Source organism: Rhinoderma darwinii, chromosome 5, assembly GCF_050947455.1.
Source record: "Rhinoderma darwinii isolate aRhiDar2 chromosome 5, aRhiDar2.hap1, whole genome shotgun sequence".
NCBI classification, from domain to species: Eukaryota; Metazoa; Chordata; class Amphibia; order Anura; family Rhinodermatidae; genus Rhinoderma; species Rhinoderma darwinii.
The window spans coordinates 142,456,801-142,481,179 of record NC_134691.1 but is presented as its reverse complement, the minus strand read 5'-3'; the positions used below and the strand labels follow the sequence as shown (position 1 = coordinate 142,481,179).

Here is a 24,379-nt window from a genome sequence, read left to right as displayed (position 1 = left end):
AAATGTGTTCAATAGGGGTAATATTTATGGTTTCAAATTGTCGGTTGTGTGTGGAAGCACAGTGTCAGGAGAGGCTATGTTTAACGTATTGACGTTAAATCTGTGTTTGTTGATTCTGGTGCGTAAACATTGTGTCGTTCTGCCAACATATTGTTTTTATGTTCATTTCCAGGTCAAAAATGAAAGAAATAATAGAGCAGCATGCTGCGCTATTTTTTCCGGTAAAATGAGGGACATCCTGACGGAAACTCTATGGAACCCATTAAAGTCAATGGGTTCCGTCAGACGTTGTTGATGTCCGTAATGTAATATTTCTTGCACTTCCATTTTTTTTCTCTGTTCCTTTGACCAAATAGAAAAATATAGAAAAGGAACACAGATGTGAACTCAGCCTTATCCATTTTACATGTTATAGCCACATGAAAATAAGGCAAGGGCTCGATGGCAATTCTCATTTACTACAACTGTAACTTTTATTGTTTCTCTATGAGGGTAAAAGACGAGTGTTAATCGCAAGAGTTCCAATATAATTGTAAGTCATCTAAGTCTTGTTTTGATGCAATTTTACTGCAACTGTCACAAATAAAATTGAATTAGAAATTTGCGCACATCATTTTTTCTAACTAAAACCAGATAGTAAAACATTTTCTTTATTTCTAATTTGTTTTTATTTTCTAATAATAATATTTTCTAATAATATGTTTAAATCTATTATCTGTGCATGATTATGGGGGCAGCCATCTTGCCCAGCAGGTGCTCTGCTCGATGTGCTTTACAGCAGCCACATAGACTATAGGAACCCTTGCACAGGAGGGGACCATTTGACTTCTTTGGGAGAGTTTTCTAGGCATGCTCTCTGGGTGTTGTTTCCCAAATGGTGTCACTTTTGGGGGATTTCCACTGTTTTGGCACTGCAAGAGCTCTTCAAACCTGACACGGTGCCTAAAATATATTCTAATAAAAAGGAGGCCCCAACATCCACTAGGTGCCCCTTTGCTTTTGAGGACTGTTCTTCAGTCCATAAGCACGCTAGGGCCACATGTGGGATATTTCCTAAAACTGCAGAATCTGGGCAATAAATATTGAGTTGCATTTCCCCCGTAAAATCTTCTGTATTACAAAAAAAAAAAATTAAAAAGAATTTTAAATTTGTAAATTTCACCTCTAATTTGCTTTAATTCCAGTGAAACATCTAAAGGGTAAAGAAACTACCTAAATGGTATTTTGAATACTTTGAGGGGTGCAGTTTTTAAAATGGGATGACTTATTGGGTGTTTCTAATATATAAGGACCTCAAAGCCACAACACAACTGACTGGCCCCTGTATAAATAGCCTTTTGAAATTTTCTTGAAAATCCGAGAAGTTGCTGCTAAAGTTCTAAGCCTTGTAACGTCCTAGAAAAATAAAAGGATGTTCAAAAAAACGATGCCAATCTAATGTAGACATATGGGGATGTTAATTAGCAACTATTTTGTGTGGTATAACTGTCTGTTACAGATACATTTAAATTTAGAACAAAGATCATTTGTGCAATTTTTTGCAAAATTTTGGTGTTTTTCACACTTAAATACTGAATGTATCGAGCAAATTTTGCCAGTAACATAAGGTCCAATGTGTCACGAGAAAACAATCTCAGAATTGGATAGGTAAAAGCAGGCCACTGTGCAGGAAGGGATAGGAGGGGATTTGTGTGCATCAGCTATATTGTCAGTGTTGGTGTTTTATACCAGTCCTGTCTCAGATGATAATAAGATGTCTGCTGAGAAGTGATCTCTACAGAACAGGAAGTGTCAGTCAATTATGGGAACTAAGTGGAGTGAAAACTGCAATATTTCAATATTTTTTTTTAAATCTAGATAATAACATGGAAAATTCAAAAAAGTCAACAAAAAAAATATTTAAATAATGTCATTTTCTGATGATACATTCCATTAAACTCCTTGCTGCAGCAGACATTTTTCATTTTTTTGAATTTTTCTATTTTTCCACATTTCCGCAATTCAAATGCCATAACTTCTATATTTTTCCGTCGATATTGCCATATGAGGGCTTATTTTTTGCAAGATGAGTTGTCGTTTTTCACTGCGCCATTTTGTTGTACCATATAATGTAAAAAAAAATCTTTGTGGGGTGGAATGGAAAAAAAGATTCGTTTTAACATTCACCCTGCGGCAATAACGACATGTTGTTCAATTTTTGTGGAAGACAAGGGGACCAAAAAATAGCATTTCTGTCTGTTTACATTTTCTTATTTCACGGTGTTCACTATGTGGGTTAAATAATGTTATATTGTAATAGTTCTGACTTTTACTGAGGCGGTGATACCAATTATGCTTTCTACAGTACTTTAGTGTAAAAATGGGAAATGTTTTTTTTTTTTTAACGTGTAATATTTTTTTGTAAATACAAAATATTTTATGAAACTGTTTTTGAAATTTTTTTTTATTAGTCCCCCTAGGAACTAGTATTTCACAGGATACTGTGATACTTATGTGTTTATTACCACCTCCTTTTAAGCCCTGCCTCTGGCAGGGCTTAATAAGTGCACAAAGAGGGCAGACCTGGGGCATCTAAGTGGTAAAATGGCCAGGATATGAATTATCTTTGATCCCAGCTGTTGCAGTGAGGTGTCAGCTGTAACAAGCTGAGTCTGAAGCGGGTACAGTCGATTATGACGTAACTGTATGTCAAATGTCAGAAAGGGGCTTATAGCCGGGATCCCAGGTCACTCTAAGTGATATAGCAAATTTATATCAATGATGCCTAACTTATGAATATGTGTGACGATAGGGCTTCAGTCTTCTTCTTTAAAGATTATAATTTAATCCTCATTTCATTCCTCCAGTTTTCTTCTAATACTTTGCTTCTAAAGTTCAAAAATAGCATAATGGCTTGACCACATTTAAAAAATGAATGTCATGTCAAATGAATTTCTACTTAATTTTTCTGTAACTCAGTCTACATGCAATATCTGGCATACATAGTTTCTGGTAGGCTGAGCAACTGACAGAGAAATTTCAGGGGAAAATTTATGTGAACAAAATATTATCTCAAGATGTATCATGTTAAGGCAGTGTTATGTAACATTCACACTACAGATGTCTCTAAAAAGACTGCACATAAACATCGTTTCAGAGAATACTGTGCGATATATCAGCTGTGATTACATTTACAAACAGCCAGCATAAACAGTTGTTTAATGCAGGCAAGTGCATGAAGATATGTTGGCAGGCGTTTGAAATAGAATTTGATGTTAATAGAAATAGAAGTAGTCAAAAAAAAAAAGTCAACACACTTTAAGTATCTTTTCAAACACTTTCCTTTACTGTTTTGTTTGATTTTGAGTTATTTTGGGATATTTCACTATTTGCACACATTGTTGATTTCAAAATTTTGCTGGTTGGTCTGGGATATAGACAGATGTTTATCGCCAATCAGCTGACAGACATGTGATCTAAAAGCTGTGCTTTAGGGGTATGTCAATACTGTCAGGATATGAAAAATTGAAATCCGCTTTAGATTTTGCTAATAATCCACTTTCGAAATTCACAACTGAAAGTCTGATTATTGCCACGGATTGGCATGCGGATCCGCACAGGGATTAGTTGAAATGGACAAATACCTGAAAATAAGATTTGCTTCCCTGGAGTCATAAGGGACTAGTTGGCATCAGATGTTTTCCAATACCGCGATCTTGAGGACTCTGATTATGACAGCTCCTCAGTTGCTGCTAAACCCACCAGCGACCATTATATAAATCCGATCACTCGCTCCTATAATAAAAAAACACAAAGTAAAGCACAATCCCCAGTACTTAAGTAGCTTGCAAACATTTAAGCTAATGTAAAAGAAGTCAGACACAGGGTAGAAGCTCTGTAAGGGGTGCAGACAGCCATAATTCAACACAGTGAAGCACCGCATAATAACCTGACGTCACAGCAGAAGCAGGTCAACCATGCCTTCCTCATCCTGGAAGACCAGGAAAACAAGAGCAAAAGGAAATACATTAGATTCTGTGGAATTCCAGAATCAGTGGCGAACGAAGCTCGGAAATCTGTATCATACAAATATTTGGCTTTCTCCTAGGGGCTGTCCACGCCATTTCAATAATCATCTAATGCATACACAGAGTCCTGTGCTGGAAGCCTGCTCCCACAAAAGCTCCCAAGGGATGTCATATGTTGCTTTCTCAGCAACATAGGCACCTTGGCCATTCTACAAAAAGTGGGGGAAGTATTGGAAATCTCTCATGAGGGGAGCAAAATTAAACTTTATCAAGTCCTGTCTACAAGTACCCTTGCCAAAAGAAGCATCTTAAAACCCCTAACTGTTGCACTCTGTGTTAAATGACACCCAGTGAGATGGTTATTCCCTTTTCGGTCTTGCTACATCCAAAGATGGACGTAAAATCACCATCAGAAGGCCTTGAGACCTGTTAAAAGTCTAGATGACACTGGATATTACACCAACGGAAATTTCTTCATGGCTTCCAACCCGACTTATTAGGGTATGCTCACACGCAGTGTTTTCAGACGTAATTTAGGCGTTTTACGCCTCGAATTACGCCTGAAAAAACACCCCTAATACGACTACAAACATCTGCCCATTGCTTTCAATGGGTTTTACGGTGTTCTGTTCCCACGAGCATTAATTTTACTCGTTGCTGTCGAAATGCGGCGCGTAAAATGACGGCTCGTCAAAAGAAGTGCAAGACCCTTCTTGGGACGTTTTTGGAGCCGTTTTTCATAGAATCTATTGAAAACAGCTCCAAAAACGGCCATAAAAATGCTGCAAAAACGCAAGTTGCTCAAAAACGTCTGAAAATCAGGAGCTGTTTTCCCTTGAAAATATATGGTCAGTGATGTTGGCAGCAGTGCTGGAGTCCCCCGGCAGAGCATTAGCAGAGATGTGAAACCCCTGAAGTCACTGACCATATATGGACAGTGACGTCGGCAGCAGTACTGGAGTCCCCAAGCAGAGCATCAGCTGATGCTCTGCCTGTGGACTCCAGCATTGCTGCCAACGTCACTGTCCATATATGATATATATTCTTATAGAAAAAACGGTACCATTGTAAAGCACTGCTAACATCAAAGAGGGATCCAGGTAAATAAAATTGACAGCTTTATTGGAAAAGCAAGAGGCTACGCGTTTCAACACCGAACAAGCGTCTTTATCAGGCCAAGTGAACAGAACAATAAAATGACTATCTTATATAGTCAGTGTGGTGATATGTAAAACTCTTGACAAAGAAAAAAACCACCCGGAACCCAACCATCTGTAGTGATTGTCGGTAATGGAGCAGCCGCAGGCTGGTATTATCAGGCTGGGAAAGCCCAAAAACCATGGCCTTTCCAATCCTGGTAATGCTAGCCTGCTCCTGCTATGTTGTATCTGGCTGGTTATGAAAAATATGGGGGACCCCACGTCATTTTTTAAATAAAAATAAAAAAATCCTAAAAAAAAGACGTGGGGTCCCCCCCATTTTTCACAACTAGCCAGATACAACACAGCAGCAGGATGGGTAGGGCCACCATTTTTGGGCTTTCCCAGCCTGATAATACCAGCCTGCTGCCGCCCCAGTACCCGACCGTCGCTAGCGATATAGAGGCATCCAGATTTAAAACCGTTTAATGCATCTCCTGGGAGCTTTATCAGCGCATACATTATATTGATAGAAATACTGTGGTGTGATAGGCTGCCTAAGAGCGTCCAATGCAGATGTGAACACAGCCCAATGCTGACAATAATAATAAGGCTGTATTATTACATCTATCACCAATGTGGCTACGGCTAACGGTTTGCTGACTCAGCCTACTTGTGCTGGCCCTACCCACAACATGGGGCTATGTTTAGAGTTTTTTCCAGGGCCACTTTAAGCTCCCAATCCGCCCCTGCTAAGGTAGTAGTAATGAAGTTAAAAAATACACCAACACAGAAAAAATATTTTATTGAAATAAAAACCAGGATGAGAAAGAGAATAAACCAGTATTATTTATATGAGAAGTGCATGCAGGAGCATGGGGTTATGCAAGTAAAGTCGCTGATGGAGAGATGGGATTGTTGGTCAAATGACTTATAGATCTAATTTCAAATTAATGCTAATGTTAGGATATAGAGGAGTATTGAGCTCTTTTTTTTTTTTCTTCTGTTATGTTTCGTGGCTGTCTATGTTGTTTTGATGTTGTTTTGTATGATACAGGGAGTAGGGTAGGGTAGGGTAGGGTAGGGAGAGGACATCTTTAAGTCCACTTGAAATATGTTTGTATTTTTTATAATTGATTTATAATGTGAAGATTGTAAACTAATTTCTGACTTTATAAAATTATAAAAAAAAGTCCTTGGATCTGACATAGTCCATGAACCGATCCTGTAAAAAAACACACAAAAAAATATAAGTAACACTAATAAGTAGAAAAGCATGCTTACCTTCCTGGGTCTGTGACAGTAAACTATGCGGTGACAGTTTTAAGCTGTAATTGGTTAGTTTACATTACATGATCCAAGGTTACCTCAGTTCATTGGCCTACTTTTAAAAGTAGGACAATGTACTGATGTAACTAGCGGGTTGTAATTTGCTCCAGTCAGGAAAGGGGGCCGCTGCAGGAGTGTTTTGTTTTTTTCAAAAAAATAATAAACTGTGACCTGATCAATAACAGGGGAAATGGGCCCCAGTGTTCATGTGGGGGGACAGGGCCGCCATCAGGAATTTCAGGGCCCCATACAGCTAAATTTTCTGGGCCCCCCTACCGTGGCACCGCCTGTTAACGGTACTCCGTCCAGCACTATATCATGCTACCCAGGACCGCCATCAGGGAGGTATTAGGGGTACTGATGTGAGGGGCCCGGCCAAACCTAATTGAAAGGGGGGCCGGGCGGGAGTTTGCGGGTGCGCACGATGGGTCGCGCGGGCGGTGTTTGACGGCCCCCATGACGAGAGGGGGGGGCCCGCAGCTCACGACATTCTTTTGGTGAAAAAAACGGGCCCCATTGCAGGGGCCTGTTTTTTTCTACCAAAGGCAAGTCGCGACAGTTGCCGGGCCCCCCTTTCAATTAGGTTTTGCCAGGCCCCTCACATCAGTACCCCTAATACCCCCCTGATGGCGGCCCTGTGGGGGGATGGGGAGGGAATGTTAATGGGGTAGCACTGAGCATTTGTTTTAGGGTAAGTTCAGATGTAGCGTAAACACTGTTGATTTTCCGCAAAGGATTTCACTGCAGTGTAAGGCACCGTGCAGTTCTGCGGGAGAATTGCGGCCCCATTCATTTCAATGGGCCCATGCAGACGGCCGTGGTTTCCACACTCCGTTCATTCGCCAGGAGCCTGGACCACAAAAAGATAGGACATGTCTTATTACAGCCGTATTTTGCGGTCCAGGCTCATAGAAATGAATGCACACGGCCACGTGCACGACCCGCGATTTGCGGACAGCCCGCGGATGACACTCCGCGGCCGTCCGAACCGCAAATCACGGCTGTGCACACCACTATGGTCGTGTGCATGAGGCCTAATATAGTATCAGCGGATGAGATTTGAATAAAAATCTCATCCACACACTGCATAAAAAACCCGCTGAAAATGTGCGTTTTTTTTAATCCGCAGCATTGAAAAGTTGCGTTATCAGGGGCCTCAGCACTAAAAGTGCCTAGGGCAGCACCAGCTCCAAATACGGCCCTGGCTGTGTCCCCTTCTATGTTTTCCCTCACAGAGGCACTGCTGTGCCGGTAAAAACAGTGAAGGGGTTGCAGTGCTAGATAAGGATCAGTGAGGGTCCCAAAGGTCTTACTCCCCTGACCACAAAGTGGTGGCCCACTAAGCGATATGCCACCACTTTATAAGATGGGAACACCCCTTTAACTTTTATTATTATCAATAGGTAAAACTCTATTGATTAGACCAAGGTCTGTAAAACCTTATTGCATTTTTTAGTCTTTGGACAGGTGGACTGACAGTATACCTCCTTTACACGCTGCATCTGGTCCACAGAGTACACCGTATATAAGTAGCTTCCTCCAAACCTCATGGTCACGCACTGCAGCCAATCACAAAGCTTTACATCACTACCTCCTCCCCTTAGATCTATATTTGTTAATCTGTCAAAATCAAAAAAGAAAGGGCCTCATGGTGCAGAAATTCCAATAACAATAGAAGAAAACTATACAGGTGTAGGTGTAACCCTCACCTGGGATGGTTGTGCGATATCCAGGCACAACTCTGATTACACGCAAGGAATGATGTAGTTGCAGCTGCTGAACAACATTGGCTAGGAAATCCTGAAGAGGGCTGCAGATTAGTTCACTTAGGCAAAAGGGGGCATATAGGCTCCAGTGCTGTTAAAGAGACACTGAATAGCGCCCTATGTTCATACAGCATTCCCTATAGGGCGGAATCCCCATATATGGACACAGTGATATCAAGGACTTCTGAAGCTGAGTCCCCGGCGCTGTGGCTGGTGTTTCCGTTCCAGGAGAAGTCCCTGACTTCATTGTCCATATATGGCCATTGAAGTCAGGGACTTCTCCTGGAGCGGTGGCACTATCTACAGAAAGGTAGGGGGGTGCTATGTAAAAGGGTCCTGTGTAGAACTACCTACAGGGGGCTGTGTGGCATAACCTACAGGGGGCTGTGTGGCATTACCTATGGGGGGCTGTGTGGCATTACCTACAGGGGGCTATGAGGCATTACCTACAGGGGGCTGTGTGGCATTACCTACAAGGGGCTGTGGCACTACCTACAAGGGGGGCTGAGTGGAACTACCTACAGGAGGGAGATGGCAGTATCTATAGAGTGCAGTGTGTGGCATTATCTACAGAGGGAAGTGTGTGGCAAAAATTTTACAAATAAAATTCATGCAAAACGGGTCAAAATCGTCCGTTAAAAACGGAAACACGGCCCGAAACAGAAACGGAATGGATGCAAAATGGATGCAAAACGGCCAAGAAAAACGGACCAAAACGGCCGTTTTTATCGGCCGACACTCGGACCCTGTCGTGTGAATAGAGCCTAAGAGACAGCGCAAGCATGCAAACATCTGTGTGCACAGATTGAAATATTATGCTGTCTGTATCTGTCTCTTAAGAAACATATGTATGTATAGCAAGATAATCCAATGTCAAGGTAGATCCTTAGTCTTTACTGTTTTAGTGATCGTAGTCACTCTGTATCTCCATTCAACAGTTAATTTGTATGAATGACCTGTAAGGATGTAAGGATCTGTCTGTTTACAGACTCCAGTCCAAATTGATGTTAGATTAATTTCAATATCAGGCATTCAGTCGTTTTAAACACCGCCGTCCATTCGGATACATATACATATGGGTTGCTGACAATAGACCTCTGCAATATTTCCTTAACTTTGCTGCACGACTCCTCTACCTCTCCTCTCATTCCTTAAATGTTTTGGCTTCGTTCACATCTGCGTTGGAACTCCATTCATGGGTTCCGTCTGAGATTTCCGTCAGGGGAACCCATGAACGGAATCCACACTTAAACAAACAGAAACCACAGGTTTCCTATTGCATCACCATTGATTTCAATGGTGACGGATCTGGTGCAAATAGTTTCCGTTTGTCTCCGTTGTTTAAGGGTTCTGTCGTTTTGACGGAATCAATACCGTAGTTGACTGCGCTTCTCATTCCATCAAAACGACGGAACCCTTAAACAACTGTGACAAACGGAAACCGTGCCGACCCATGTTAGTCGGGGGCGGGCGGCACTCGCCCCATTTACGAGCGTACTGACAGGGTTTAAATAGCCCTGTGTCGTACACTCAAGAGTGCAGTCTACCTCCCTCACCACTCCACCGACGAGGAGCAGCTGAGTCGTGCCTCCCACACCACCAATGGAGCTCACCTCTCCAGTGGGACCTCACCCTCCACCAACGACCTGCTCCTGTCTCCTGCTCCGGCTTCTGTCTCCTGCTCCAGCTCCTGTCTCCTGTCTCTGGCTCCTCATCACAACGACACACTAAGTATCAATTGTAGCCACAGCTACTCTTAACCCTCTGTCTCTCCCTGTCTCCCCTTGTTGCCCCTGAGTTTGCCCTTGAGTTCAGTCCCTAGTTAACCCTTGCTGCCCCTGAGTTCTATCCCTAGTTAACCCTTGCTGCCCCTGAGTTAACCCTTTCCCACCTGCCTGCACATTACCTACACCCCTGTTCCCGTTGTTAACCCTTTACCAGAGTATCCCCCTGTTAACCCTTTACCTGATTAACCATTAGTGTACAGGGACAGGTATATTTAGAAGGGAGTGGGACAGAAATAATGAGCGTGAATGTATTGCAACGTAACTTATATGTGTGTTTAGGTAAGTGGGTGGTGGTATAGATTAGGATTGTTATACCTTGTTTATACTGTACCACGTATAGTGTTAGTGTATTCTGTACACACTAAGTTATTATGTGTATTGGGATACACTGATACTATACTGTGATTATTTACTGTGTTTGGTGTATTTTTATATCTAAGTGTGATTACTATGTTAATAAATATTACCCTTATTTATTTACAATCGTATTCCCCTACTGAGTAGCAGAGCAAGTAGACGAACGTTAATACAAGAAAAAGGGTAGGGGAACGAGGCATAACCCTAGTGACCCTGATTATAAAGGAGGTAGTAGTGGTGGGCGACACGAGTAAGTGAACCCCGCTATTACCCCACCCACTTTTACATTAACATACTGAATATCAAACAAAAATGAAAGACCATTAATTTCACTGTCAAATCGTCGTTGTATATTTGAAGAAGGTTTTATTTATATTTGAAGAGTTTTTGACTGTATTGTTTCTATGTTAATTCTTCAAAATTTTTGTTGTAAAAGAATAATATTAAACAGAAGAGAAATGATTACATAATCAGTTCCTGCAATGTGTCCTTGGCATCAGCTGTAAGATTTCTAAGCACTTAATTTATTTGATTTCAGTACTATGTTTTTAAAGGGTTCCATACCCAAAAGCATATCATTTAAATTTTATTAAATTGAATATGAACAACTACATTTTAATTGCCTCTTTTGTATTCCTTCTGCTACATTTGTGAAGTTATATCTTTTGCATTATGACTAGCTATTCTAATAAAAATATTTTCTTGTTTAATAGCTTTACTGTTTTGGTGATTACTTCCAGCTTCTATTGTTCTCTGATGTCATTCTAATTTGAGTAATTATAAAAAAATATATTTCTGTCTTAACTGATCAGTCATATACTAGGCCTTCATTATTTTACACAAATTAGTTGTTTTTTTTTGTAGACTATGTAGGAAATTAAATGTCTTGTTAAATTTCGTCCATGGCTAATATTCATTGAAGGGACCTTTTTGTATAATGTTGTGTAATTAATATGTAATAGTACATATGGAGCATTTCTGTTAAAAGAACCCCAAGTTCATACATTTGATGAGTAAATCCTGCATGACAGAAGTGAAGATAATTACCCTTTTTTTTCAAAAACTAACCTTTTTTTAGCTTTGTTTATTAGTATGTAATATGTAGTAGATTTTGACAGCTGTAATGAATGAGAGTTAGGGCACATTCAGATGTGGCGGAATTGCTGTTGAATTCTGCTGCGGACAGTCCGCAGTGGAATTCTGCAGCAGCCGTTTTTACATTTGTTTCTATACATTCTTAGGAAACTTAGTTCAGACGTTGCGGAAAATAACTGTGTGGAAATTAGGCTGCGGTGCAGAATTTCCCCTCCGCAGCATGCTCATTATGTTGCGGAGAAGCAGCGGAATTTCACTGCGGATTTCAGCATTTGCATTGCAAAAACTGAAATCTGTGGCAAGTCCGCTGTGATATCCACAATGCCTGAATTACCTGTCAAATATGAAAATGTTGCTGCAAATTCGCAACGAATCAGCAGCAACATTTTCGGCGGAAAAATTCCGCCACGTCTGAACATGGACTTAATGGTCAGAAAAGTGTCATTAAGACTAAAACCATTTTCAAAATAAATAGAGTCAGGGAAGACAGGGAAGAAGCATAAAATGGTATTGCTATCTTGCCTTATTAAAGTCTCCAGCAGTACAAGCAGTCCAGTAGAGCTGTCATATGTCAATAAATCCTAAATCTCTAATGATAACGAGATGACTGCTGACACTGTCCCAGCCTACACAGCAAAGCTGAAAAGTGGGCTGCTGAAAACAGGAAACATCCGGCTACAGCGTGTGCACCTGTGGCTAGTGTAAAAACTTAAATATTTCAGAATTTTTCCCATGGTCACATAAATAAAAAAATAAAATAAAATATATATATATATATATATATATTTATAATAATATAAACTTGAATTAAATAATATTTTTGTTTTAGATGATCCCTTTAAGGTTCTAAATATTTTAGTTTCCTGCCGTCCTTCAGAAATAGAACATCACACTCTCTCCAAAATTCTATATATGTTCTAAAAACAATACACAGTATATGTGATTTAAATAACATTGAAGTAAATGTAATTTACTCAAATATATTATACTTTATTCTTCTACAAAATCTGATATGTAATGTCTTAAAGAACTTGTCACGTCCTTGAATGCAGTTGTGGCTGCCCTTTGGGTCTACAATATACTGAGTGATTCAATCACCAACTGCACTGACTACCTTGAAGTTCCAGCTACTGATCACAGTACATAATGCCACTCTGTGGCATTCCTTATTTGCTTCTTAAATCACAGCGCCAATTAATTTTTCCAAATCTCTTGATGCAATTACAGTCTTTGTGTGAAGTTTCAATCCGCTTATGGAACACTAATGGGAAAAAAAGAACATTTTAATTATGTGTGTGTTTCTGTGTGTGTGTGTGTGTGTGTGTGTGTGTGTGTGTGTGTGTGTGTGTGTGTGTGTGTGTGTGTGTGTGCGTATCTTTGTGCTTTATGTTTAAAGCATTGCAAGTTATTCACATGATATCTAGTAAATCAGAACATTATTTAGATGTATTTTACCAAATCCATTAGGTTTCTTAAAGAGGCTCTGTCACCACATTATAAGTGCCCTATCTCTTACATAATGTGATCGGCGCTGTAATGTAGATAACAACACTGTTTTTTATTTTGAAAAACTATCAATTTTGAGCAAGTTGTGCATAATTTTAGATTTATGCTAATGACTTTCTTAATAGACTACAGAGCGTGTTTTACCTTTTTTATCAACTCGGCGTTGTAAAGAGAAGTGTATAACGCTGACCAATCAGTGACCAATCAGCGTCATACACTTCTCTCCATTCATTTTTAGCAGTACTCGCAACACACGCTGTGCAGTCACATACTCCCACATTAACTTTACCGAAGTGTCTTGAGAGTGAATAAACATCGCTTTCAGCCAGGTCGCTATGTCTATTCATCACTCCCGACACTTCAGTAAAGTTTCTTGGGGACTTACTCACACAGCACAGCGTGATCTCGTGAGATCACGTGTGCTGTGATTCACAGAAACTTTACTGAAGTGTCGGGAGTGTGAATAGACATTGCGTCCTGGCTGGAAGGAATGTCTATTCACTCTCAAGATACTTCGGTAAAGTTAATGTGGGAGTATGTGACTGCACTGCGTGCTCTCGCGAGATCACGCTGTGTTGCGAGTACTGCTAAAAATGAATGAAGTGAAGTATATGACGCTGATTGGTCAGCGTCATACACTTCTCTTTACAACGCGCACTTGGTAAAAAAGTAAAAACACGCCCAGTTGTCTATTAAGAAACTAATTAGCATAAATCTAAAATAGGTGCTCAAAAATTATCGTTTTTCAAAATAAAAACCACTGTTTTTATCTACATTAGAGCGCCAATCACATTATGTAGGAGATAGGGCACTTATAATGTGGTGACAGAGCCTCTTTAAATTCAACGTGACCTTATTCTTCCTGCTATCATGTTAAGATGCTACTTGATCTAAGAAAAAATCCCTTGGGATTTTATTCAGCGTTAACAAAGTTAATTTATATCATACAGTCAATACAGTGCCATGGGGCATAACAAATCATCTTGGGGCCACATGATGTCCACACTGTCATGCACGTGCATTTCCTTCTGCAGCTGGTGTTGTTGGGTCTGCGCATAGGGCGGTCGCCCGCTCACTTTTTGCATCTTATAGAGCCAGCCCGCACACCCAAATACTTCCTCAGCCTATCCTTGTAAATCCCCAGGTATATTATTCAGCTTCAGTGGACACACCCTGCCTAAGCAACTTTGGTGCAACATAGTTGTGTTCTGGGTGCTGACTTGGCCTCCAATTTCTCCAGATCTCAATCCGAACAAATAAGTTCTATCAATGGAGGCCCTACTTCGCAACTTACACGATTTGCTGCTAATATTTTGGTGCCAGATCCCACAGGAAACCTTCAGAGATATTATGGAGTCCATGCCTCGATGGGTCAGAGCTGTTTTGGTGCCATGAGGGGACCTACAAAATTTTAGGCAGGTGGTTTTAGTGTTATGATTGATGTACATACAGTGAAGGAAATAAGTATTATATCCCTTGCTGATTTTGTATGTTTGCCCACTGTCAAAGACATGAACTGTCTAGAATTTTTAGGCTAGGTTAATTTTACCAGTGAGAGATAGATTATATTTAAAAAAAAACTGAAAATCACATAGTCAAAATTATATATATTTATTTGCATTGTGCACAGAGAAATAAGTATTTGATCCCTTTGGCAAACAAGACTTAATACTTGGTGGCAAAACCCTTGTTGGCAAGCACAGCAGTCAGACGTTTTTTGTAGTTGATGATGAGGCTTGCACACATGTTAGATGGAATTTTGGCCCACTCCTCTTTGCAGATCATGTGTAAATCATTAAGATTTCGAGGCTGTCGCTTGGCAACTCGGATCTTCAGCTCCCTCCATAAGTTTTCGATGCGATTAAGGTCTGGAGACTGGCTAGACCACTCCATGACCTTAATGTGCTTCTTTTTGAGCCACTCCTTTGTTGCCTTGGCTGTATGTTTCGGGTCATTGTCGTGCTGGAAGACCCAGCCACGACCCATTTTTAATGTCCTGGTGGAGGGAAGGAGGTTGTCACTCGGGATTTGACAGTACATGGCTCCATCCATTCTCCCATTGATGCGGTGAATTAGTCCTGTGCCCTTAGCAGAGAAACACCCCCAAAACATAATGTTTCCACATCCATGCTTGACAGTGGGGATGGTGTTCTTTGGGTCATAGGCAGCATTTCTCTTTCTCCAAACACGGCGAGTTGAGTTAATGCCAAAGAGCTAAATTTTAGTCTCATCTGACCACAGCACCTTCTCCTAATCACTCTCAGAATCATCCAGATGTTCATTTGGACACTTCAGACGGGCCTGTACATGTGCCTTCTTGAGCAGGGGGACCTTGCGGGCACTGCAGGATTTGAATCCATTACGGCGTAATGTGTTACCAATGGTTTTCTTGGTGACTGTGGTCCCAGCTGCCTTGAGATCATTAACAAGTTCCCCGCGTGTAGTTTTTGGCTGAGCACTCACCTTCCTCAGGATCAAGGATACCCCACAAGGTGAGATTTTGCAGTGAGCCCCAGATTGATGTCGATTGACAGTAATTTTGTATGTCTTCCATTTTCTTACTATTGCACCAACAGTTGTCTCCTTCTCACCCAGCGTCTTACTTATGGTTTTGTAGCCCATTCCAGCCTTGTGCAGGTCTATGATCTTGTCCCTGACATCCTTAGAAAGCTCTTTGGTCTTGCCCATGTTGTAGAGGTTAGTATCAGACTGATTAATTGAGTCTGTGGACAGGAGTCTTTTATACAGGTGACCATTTAAGACAGCTGTCTTTAATGCAGGCACCAAGTTGATTTGGAGCGTGTAACTGGTCTGGAGGAGGCTGAACTCTTAATGGTTGGTAGGGGATCAAATACTTATTTCTCTGTGCACAATGCAAATAAATATATATAATTTTGACTATGTGATTTTCAGTTTTTTTTTAAATATAATCTATCTCTCACTGGTAAAATTAACCTAGCCTAAAAATTCTAGACTGTTCATGGCTTTGACAGTGGGCAAACTTACAAAATCAGCAAGGGATCAAATACTTATTTCCTTCACTGTATATACAGGCATACACAGCACGCATACACATAAATGACATAAACACAAATGTACATACAGAAACAAACACACATACATACCCAGACACATATGCAATAATAAAAAGAATTGTAGGACATTTCAGATTTACATAGTATAGTGTTAACATTCTTAGCGGCCTCAAGTACAGGGACTGAAATGACACTTGATATTGATTTTCTTTTCAAATTGTGGTTTTAGTATTCCAGGTGCGGCTGCAGGACTCTTAGGCTAGAATCACACATGCAGTTTTTGTGAAAGTATTTTTAACCAAACACAGGAAAGGATACAAAAGAGAGGAGAATCTCCTTTATACTTTTCATTATTTCTTTATCCCTTCCTGACTTTTGGCTCAAAAAACTGCATTAAAACTACACTAAAAACTGCATGTGTGATTCCAACATTATTATGAACTATTACCCAAAAGGCTGAGAATGTTTCAAGGGATTTTTCAGCAAAATAATTGAACTTTGTCTTGCAAACTAAAAGTATTTTTATATTTCTTTATTGTACATAATTTTATTTGTACATTCAGCTAAACTGAAGCCCACCTAAATACCAGTTCACTTAACATGCAACGGGACACACCATATTACTGTATGCAAGTGATTCTTCTCATTGCCATGTGACAATAACTACGCCATGTAGCATTATGTGTAATGTGTTCTACATAATGTCATGTCCTGCATGAGTATTTATACACCACAGAACTATAAAGTTGCAATTATAGAATTTTGTAATTTGAGTACCAGTTGAGGTCTTTAGCATTAGGACCCAATCCAGATTCCTGCGTCTGCCAAGTAGAAAGAATTCTGTAGCTCCAAAACTAGATTTGTTAAGCACAGTAAATAATGAAACCTAATTATTGATGAGAAAACTTAATATTAACAACATGGATGGTAGTAGGAATATATTATATTTTCTGTGGAAGGGAAGAAAAACACACACAAAATAATAATAATAATAATAATAATAATAATAATAATAACAATAATAATAATCATGATAATAATAATAAAAAAAAAAAAAAGGTAATTGATTGATTTAGATTGTTAAAGTGGATCTCTCATTATAAAATACTAACGCTATTCAAGGGCAGCATATTATAGACACAGGTCTCCTGTACTTGGTTCCTTGTATGTCTTTCCCTTTTATTTATTTCGCACCATAGTGGCTCTGTAAATAATTCTGATGCTGTAGTAATGAACCTATGTAATTTCACAGAGCCAATAGTCACAATGGAGCACATTGACTTATAATGGGTGCCTCAGGATTCCATCGGGCTTCCAGATGAAGGCTCTAAACACTTGTGTGAACACTCTGTTCCCTAGTATGAACAGAGCTTAACATTTTGATAAAAGTCAAAAACATTATTGTAATCAAACAGCACAGAGGAGCTGCACAAGGGAAGCAATATTAATAGCCCACTAAGGAAAATGAAGGAACACAGTTATGGACCCCCGAATTAAAAAATACCAAACTTTTTAATATACAAAAAATTTCAATTCTTCTCTAGTCCTCCGTTGAAGACCTTGCACAGTCCTTACCACTAAAGTGTGTAGTTGATATGTTATCCATAAACACACCGTAGACTTGGGTCTGTCAGTTTTATTTTTCTAAAAAGAAAGAATAGCGCAATAGTCTACATTATTTTGATCACCAAAAAGCAACAGAAACCTGACAGAACAGACCCTAACAGTGTGAACGTAGTCTACTATAGTAAAATGGCATCAATCACAGATATAGGCTAGTTTATATGAATGCCACTATTTTGGCAAGTGTTAGATGCGGCTCACCTAACAATTTGCATTTGCAAATTAATCAGTACCTTTATCCCTCTTTTATTTGCCATCCCCACATTTATAGATTGATAATTATTGACTAGTAACCAACTTTATAATTTTACTATGTATTATTGTATTTTGCAAGATTGTATGACCTTTTTGTACAAATATATCTTGTCATCAATTTTCTGTTATTTTTGGTTTTAATGTGCGAACTATACTATAAAAATGAAATTTATTTAATGATACATTTTAAATGAAACAAGACATGACATTGCGTAAGTGTATATACCACATGTGACATGTATACATACTGTAAAAACGTCTTCAGAAATAGGGATTAAATTGCTCCATGCTAAAGAAAACTTGGCTCAGCTCCTCTCCACATGTTTTAATTAATCTGGATTCTGCATACGCAAGTAAGGGTAAGCGGTTCAGCTCTGTGTGTCCCATATAATATACACATATTAATAAAGGAGACTTTTCACGATATTTAAACTATGCATCCTCTTTGATAGGGGTCTGCCCTGGGACATAACTATGCATTAATATTGCATTTGTTTAGCCAAAGCTTTTGCTACTCTCTTTGATCTAGTCTCATCTAGTAAACTCTCCAGAGGCTTCCTGATAGAAGCATATAACAGAACTAAGAAAATTAATGGGAATTTTGCTCATCACTGGGAATTATCTACATGAATGTCTATTTTTTACAGTGTTATTGTATTTTTAATGTTTTAGAGCTTTAATCCATAATAAGCATCAATAATAACACACTTACTAAAATCAGTAAAGTTATTGAAGAGACCCAGATTGTGCTACACATGTGAAAAGCCTGATTTGCAGTTCTGTATCTATTCTGACTAATAAACATTTTAATGTTACATTTTAATGTGTGACATTATAAGGTGTTTGACGTGAAGTAAGGTCAATGGCTGTGAAATCCCAGATAGCCAATGTGCCCATGGCTCTATTCACATCTGCGTCGTGGCTTCTGTTTACAATTTTGGAATCTTACACACGGCGGATACTAGCAGCGTCCGACAGACCCCATTGACTTACAGTAGGGTCCATCGGGTTTCATCAAGGTGTTTGACGTTTTGATTGATACAAAAAAAATGCTGCATGCAGAGCCATTTTCACCATTAGATTTGGCATAATCTGCAACAGAGGCCCCAGAGTGGAGTCTCCGAAACAGATCTGAACATAGTCTAAAATTTGCAGGTAGGCCTTAAGTTTTTTAAGTTCTTTTAAATTGATACTTATTTAAGTTCTTTTTGTCTGGCTACTAATAAAATACATCCAACTGGCTTCTGGAAAGCTCTATCTGGCACTTAAAGCAATATGCCTATCCCTAAATCGCATCTTTAAAAATTCTCTTCTCCACTGAGACTTCGAAATAAGACTCTCTCTGATCTGCTGCAAATCCCTAACCTGCGAAATTGATAACTACCATCTCTAGTAACAACGATAAACTTCAATAAAGCAAATTGCTATCTATATAAAAGAATATTTTATGTCAAACAACAAGCATTGAAATATACTAGTAATAACTTGCTGTGAACTTCTTTAAGATGTAAAGTTCTTCTATGGTCTTTGGTGCACCTTCCCTTATATAATAGAGAGTTGCATTTACAGCAATCCCTAATATATATTACCTGAATAACCTCCTTTATGAGGGGAGTTATTTTGTTTATAGGGGAAATTAGGACAAAACAAGTTTTTATTATTTTGCTGCTCATTGTTGTGATGTCTGTAAAGGCATCATTATAGATTTCTATCTTCATTGACAGAAAACAGGAACAAAATAGTAATCCCCAAACACCCGAAGCAACGCTTCTTCTTTTTCATGTTCTCCATGATCCAATCTGTTTACAAAAAAATCCCTCATGCTTGGAAGATCTCTACCTGACCAGCCAATTCAGCCATGCCGCCCTACCAACTAGACCAGCCTCTTTAATTGCCTTGTTACCGCATCTGATTGTTATTATGCTACTACATCAAATGGGCATTTGGCTGTTTCCCGATACAAGTCTATTGTACACCACCTTCGAGGACACTTCTCACACGTGAACGTCTGACGTTATATGTTTTTATATGTTTTATTTGGTTTGTACATATCTATGGTTTTGTATGTTGCATGTTATTTTGGAAAGCTAATAAAACTCTGAAGTTGAAATAATAAGTATTGTGTTGATGGGTTTTATTTCCTCAGGTATACACTTCCCTATTACCGAAAATGCTCCCTCAAAGAAAGAGGGTAATTTGGCGATATATTTTAGAATTACTGGTCAAAATGTGACACAACCATTGCTTTAGAGCAGGGGTCAGGAACCTTTTTGGCTAAGAGAGCCGTAAACGCCACATATTTTGAAATATAATTCCGCGAGAGCCGTACAATATGTTTAAAGGGCCATTGACAGATCAATCGCTCCAATGTTCACTTAGTACAGCAAGGAATGCTCCTCCCTGCTGTATAAAGCCACAACTGGACTGAAACAATGGTAATTAGCAGTAAAAAAATTAAATAAATAACTTACATTGTGAGCTTGCGATGCATGACATCAGTCCAGCAGTCTGGCTTCTTCTTTTTCCTGCGCATGACTGGAAGCTGGCATTCTTCCCACCTGATGTTGAGAGAATGCCAGCTTTGAGGCATTCGCAGAAGAAAGAAGCTGGAATGTTGGACATGTCACACAACGCATTGTCAGTTATGTCAATTATCTATTTTATTATTTTACAGCGAATTATTGTTTAGGTCCAGCGGTGGCTTAGTGCAGCAGAGAGGAACACTCCTTTGTGTACTAAGTGACCGCTGGAGCAATTGTATCTGTCAGTGGCCCTTTTAAAAGTGTTGGTCTTACAGAAAATGAACAAAAAAGAGAGGCTCAGACCCATAGGGAACTAAAGCATTTACTACTTAAAGTGGTACATACAAGCAGGCACACCCAGCGTAATAAATAATTGAACTTTATTAAATAGTCTCACTGTACATAAAGTGCACACATTGACTTGTATTTAATTTTAAAGAACAACAAATCTCCGAACTCTTTTTTTTTATAACATAATAACGTTTTAATGCTGTTGCTAACCAACGATGAATAGAATACTTCCTACCGTTAATGTGACTTCTGGTGCTGCATGGATTTGCTGATGGCTTTGTAATCTGGTTCATACGTGGTGAGCAGGGGCGGACATACCGCATGTGCAGCCGGTGCAGCTGCACAAGGGCCCCGCGTGGGAAGGGGGCCCGTTCCTCTGCTGGCCGACTCAGTTCTCAGCTGCGCGATGCTGAGGACTGAGACAGAGGCCCGTGGACAGTAGCTGCGAGCCCATCAGCGGGCCCCCCGTGGACAGTAGCTGGGCAAAGAAAATGTGGGCAAAGAAAATAAAAAAACTATACTCACCTCCTCCCTCGCCTCCGTTCACCCGCCGCAGCCCCCATCCTCCTGTCTCGGTCTGTGTTACAAGTGTACAAGGCTGCACTGGTGACGCGCTGCCGATGGCACGTGACCGCTGCTGCCAATAACTCCTCATTGGTGTGCTGCTGAGGACAGTAGTTCCACAGCAAATCGCTGTTGAGGGCATTGATTGGCTGCAGCGGTCATGTGCCATCGACCGCGCGTCACCACAGCAGCTTTGTAAACACAGAAAGGGATAGGGGCTGCGGAGGGGGAACGGAGGCGCCGGAGGAGGTGAGTATAGGTTTTTCATTTTCTTTGCCCACATTTAGGGACTTAGTTTAGATAAGAATTTAACCCGGAAAAAAATGTGTTACTTGTGTTCTAAACTGGTAATAAAATGTACAATATAAATCTTCCTTCATAATTTTTATTAGTAAGGTTTATTTTTATATGCATATATATGTTTAGGTAACTTTGTCGGTATTGGGGGGGGGGCGGGGGGGCCCTGGCACATTATCTGCACAGGGGCCTTTTGCAGTCTGTGTCCGCCACTGGTGGTGAGGTTTAGCTTCATGCAGGCGTTGAGACTTCCATCCGTTAAACGTGAACGTATGTTAGTCTTGATGTGCTTTAGATGTGAGAAAGACTGCTCGCATGCATAGGTAGAGCCAAACATTGTCAGTACAGCAATACCCACACGCTGCAGTGTTTGGTATGTGACAGGAAGTGCATTCCATGTTTTGACAATCAGCTGGTCTGCATGTTGGAGTTGTTTCATTTCTCTCCACTTGTGTTTGCTTGCCAACTCTGCTTGCTGTCGTGCAAGTTTTTCCAAATCTTCATTAAGTGATTTAAACTTATTCACCCACATGTCTGAAGCCTTCAGGTCAGCAGCTTGTAGCTCAAAATCTCTGATGGAGACACCAGGGATATAACTCAGGTCAGTGCTGTCCAGTGCACACTCATGTGGATGAGTGATGAACTTAAAAAGACGAGTGTGCTCACGAAATTCTCCAAAGCGCGCTTTGAATGATTGCAGGAGATTGGATGTAAAGCCTGATAGCTGCTGAATATCAAGATGTTGTGCAGGGTCATTTGCTGTGCATGCATCTTTAAACTCTCCCAGTTTTTCAAAGTGTATTAAACTACCTGTTTCAATGTCTGCGATAAACAGTTCCAGCTTATTTTCAAATGCAAACACAGCTTGTTGAAGCGATAAAACTGTATTACCAACGCCTTGCATTTTCACATTGAGCTGGTTCAGATGTTCAGTCATATCTACAAGATAGAAGAACTTCAGGAGCCACTCAGTGTTGGACAACTCAGGATGGTCAACGTTTTTCATTTCAAGAAAAGTTCGTATTTCACTCAGACAAGCTGCGAAACGGCTGAGCACCTTCCCTCTTGACAGCCAGCGCACGTTGCTGTGCAGAAGCAGACCAGGATAATTATTCCCAACTTCATCCAGGAGTGTTTTAAACTGGCGATCATTTAAAGCACGGGCAACAATAAAGTTGACCACCTGAATGACAAGTGACATCACCTCACCAAGCTGCTCACCAAACATCTGAGCACAAAGTGCCTCCTGATGTAGGATGCAGTGAAAACTAAGGATAGGTCTTTTTTCATGTTCACGAAGAAGCGCTACAAATCCTTTGTTTTTTCCTACCATGCATGGAGCACCATCAGTACACACTGAAATAAGTTTATGCATTGGTAGATTTTTTTCTTTAGTGAACTCAGTGAATGACTTGAACAAATCATCCCCTCTTGTTGTCCCTTTCAGAGGCAAAACAGCAAGACTTTCCTCATGTAACGTGTCACCGACAGCATACCTTGCAATGATGCTGAACTGAGATATATGGCTTACGTCAGTTGATTCATCCAAAGCAAGAGAAAAGAACAGAGCTGTATTTATGTCCTTCACTTGGGATGCCTCAATCTGATTTGCCATCATGATGGCACGGTCATGAACTGTTCTTGCTGACAGAGGCATGTCTTTTATCCGTTTGATAATCTTGGCTTTATCCGGAAAATCATCAAAAAGTTCATTGGCAACATCAAGCATAAATGTTTTGGCATACTCCCCATCTGTGAATGGTTTTCCGTTTCTGACAATTGCCAAAGCACCAACAAAGCTAGCCGAATTTAAGTCACCTTGTTGGGTCTAAACTCGAAGTTGCTGCTGACTAGCTTGCACTTTGCACAGCAGCTCTTGACAGGCTTTCTTCCTGCTGTCCCCTGCAGGATATTTCGATGCAAATGAAGCATGGCGTGTGTCAAAGTGGCGCTTTATATTTGACCGCTTCATGGATGCAATTTTATCATTGCATATAAGACAAACTGGTGAACCTGCTCTCTCCACAAAGGCAAATTCGTCTGTCCACTCCTGCTGAAAAGTACGATACTCCTCATCCTTCTTTCTTTTAGCCATCTTCTTCACTAACTAGTTATATTCGTTGTGCTCTGCAGCTCCGACTACCGGGTTGATCCCTGCATCTTACGTCACGCTGCTCCCTCTCTCTCCATAGAGGTAAATGGAATCTGCTGGCAGCGTATGCGCACCAGTGGCAGCACGACGTAAGATGCACGGTTCAACGCGGAAGTAAGAGCTGCGGAGCACAACGAATATAAATGGAGGGGGTTATGAAGCTCATGTCTCCTCGGTTCAGCAAGCGCCGAGGAGGCAGAGCCGGCGGCGCATGCGTGCTAGAGTGAAAGTATATGCAGCGATCCCACACAGATACGTCATCGGGTGGAATCGCTGCATTATGGGAGAAGGTAAAAACAGGGGCTAGCGCCCCAATAACATATAGCACGGGCGCCGTTCCTGAGCGCTTTATTACAGCTCTGGGAGACCTCCAGAGCTGTAAAGAAGTGCTCAGAACAGATTTTTGCCCTGATAGTGGTCCTTTAAATCAATTTCTTATGCCCACAAGAGATTAATTTAAAGCCCCCAAGAGTGTAATATGGGTGGCAGATGTTTTTTAAGGCCATATTTTTTTTTTTTTTTTGGGGGGGGGCTATATAATGGATTATGTGGGATTATTTTCAGGGGTGAAGTGGGAAGGGGGGGTTGGTGGGACACACTGTATTACACAGCCCCTTTATTGATGCAGCTCACTGCTGCTGACCATGAGGCTGT

General features: G+C 40.4%; 1 protein-coding gene and 1 long non-coding RNA gene across 4 annotated transcripts in view; both read right to left on the bottom strand.

Moving 5' to 3' along the window:
• LOC142651632 (uncharacterized) overlaps window positions 1-20,455 on the bottom strand; it is a 28,001-nt gene extending 7,546 nt beyond the window's left edge. Inside the window, exons 1-4 of one of the 3 annotated variants that reach the window (XR_012847657.1) lie at window positions 20,371-20,455; window positions 16,799-16,875; window positions 12,595-12,741; window positions 3,624-3,774 (exon numbers count right to left, since the gene is read on the bottom strand). This is a non-coding gene — a long non-coding RNA (uncharacterized LOC142651632). Of the gene's footprint in view, window positions 1-3,623; window positions 3,775-12,594; window positions 12,742-16,798; window positions 16,908-17,596; window positions 17,666-20,370 lie in introns of those variants that run through there. The other 2 variants (XR_012847658.1, XR_012847656.1) reach the window with 2 other exon arrangements.
• A 494-nt stretch (window positions 20,456-20,949) lies between these two features.
• On the bottom strand, window positions 20,950-23,302 carry LOC142652511 (protein FAM200C-like). The gene is made up of 2 exons (XM_075828162.1): window positions 21,787-23,302; window positions 20,950-20,996 (listed from the first exon to the last, which is right to left on the bottom strand). Exons 1-2 carry the CDS (start codon window positions 23,300-23,302, stop codon window positions 20,950-20,952), a joined length of 1,563 nt encoding a protein of 520 aa, XP_075684277.1.
• Window positions 23,303-24,379: the final 1,077 nt, after the last annotated feature.

What these genes read in the sequence shown, in the direction of transcription:
- LOC142652511 (XM_075828162.1), bottom strand. Translation starts at nt 23,302, where the DNA reads ATGCTTGATGTTGCCAATGAACTTTTTGATGATTTTCCGGATAAAGCC. An exon ending in GAAGCTAAACCTCACCACCA is followed by an intron (nt 20,997 to 21,786) that starts GTGGCGGACACA and finishes CGTATGAACCAG; the next exon opens with ATTACAAAGCCATCAGCAAA.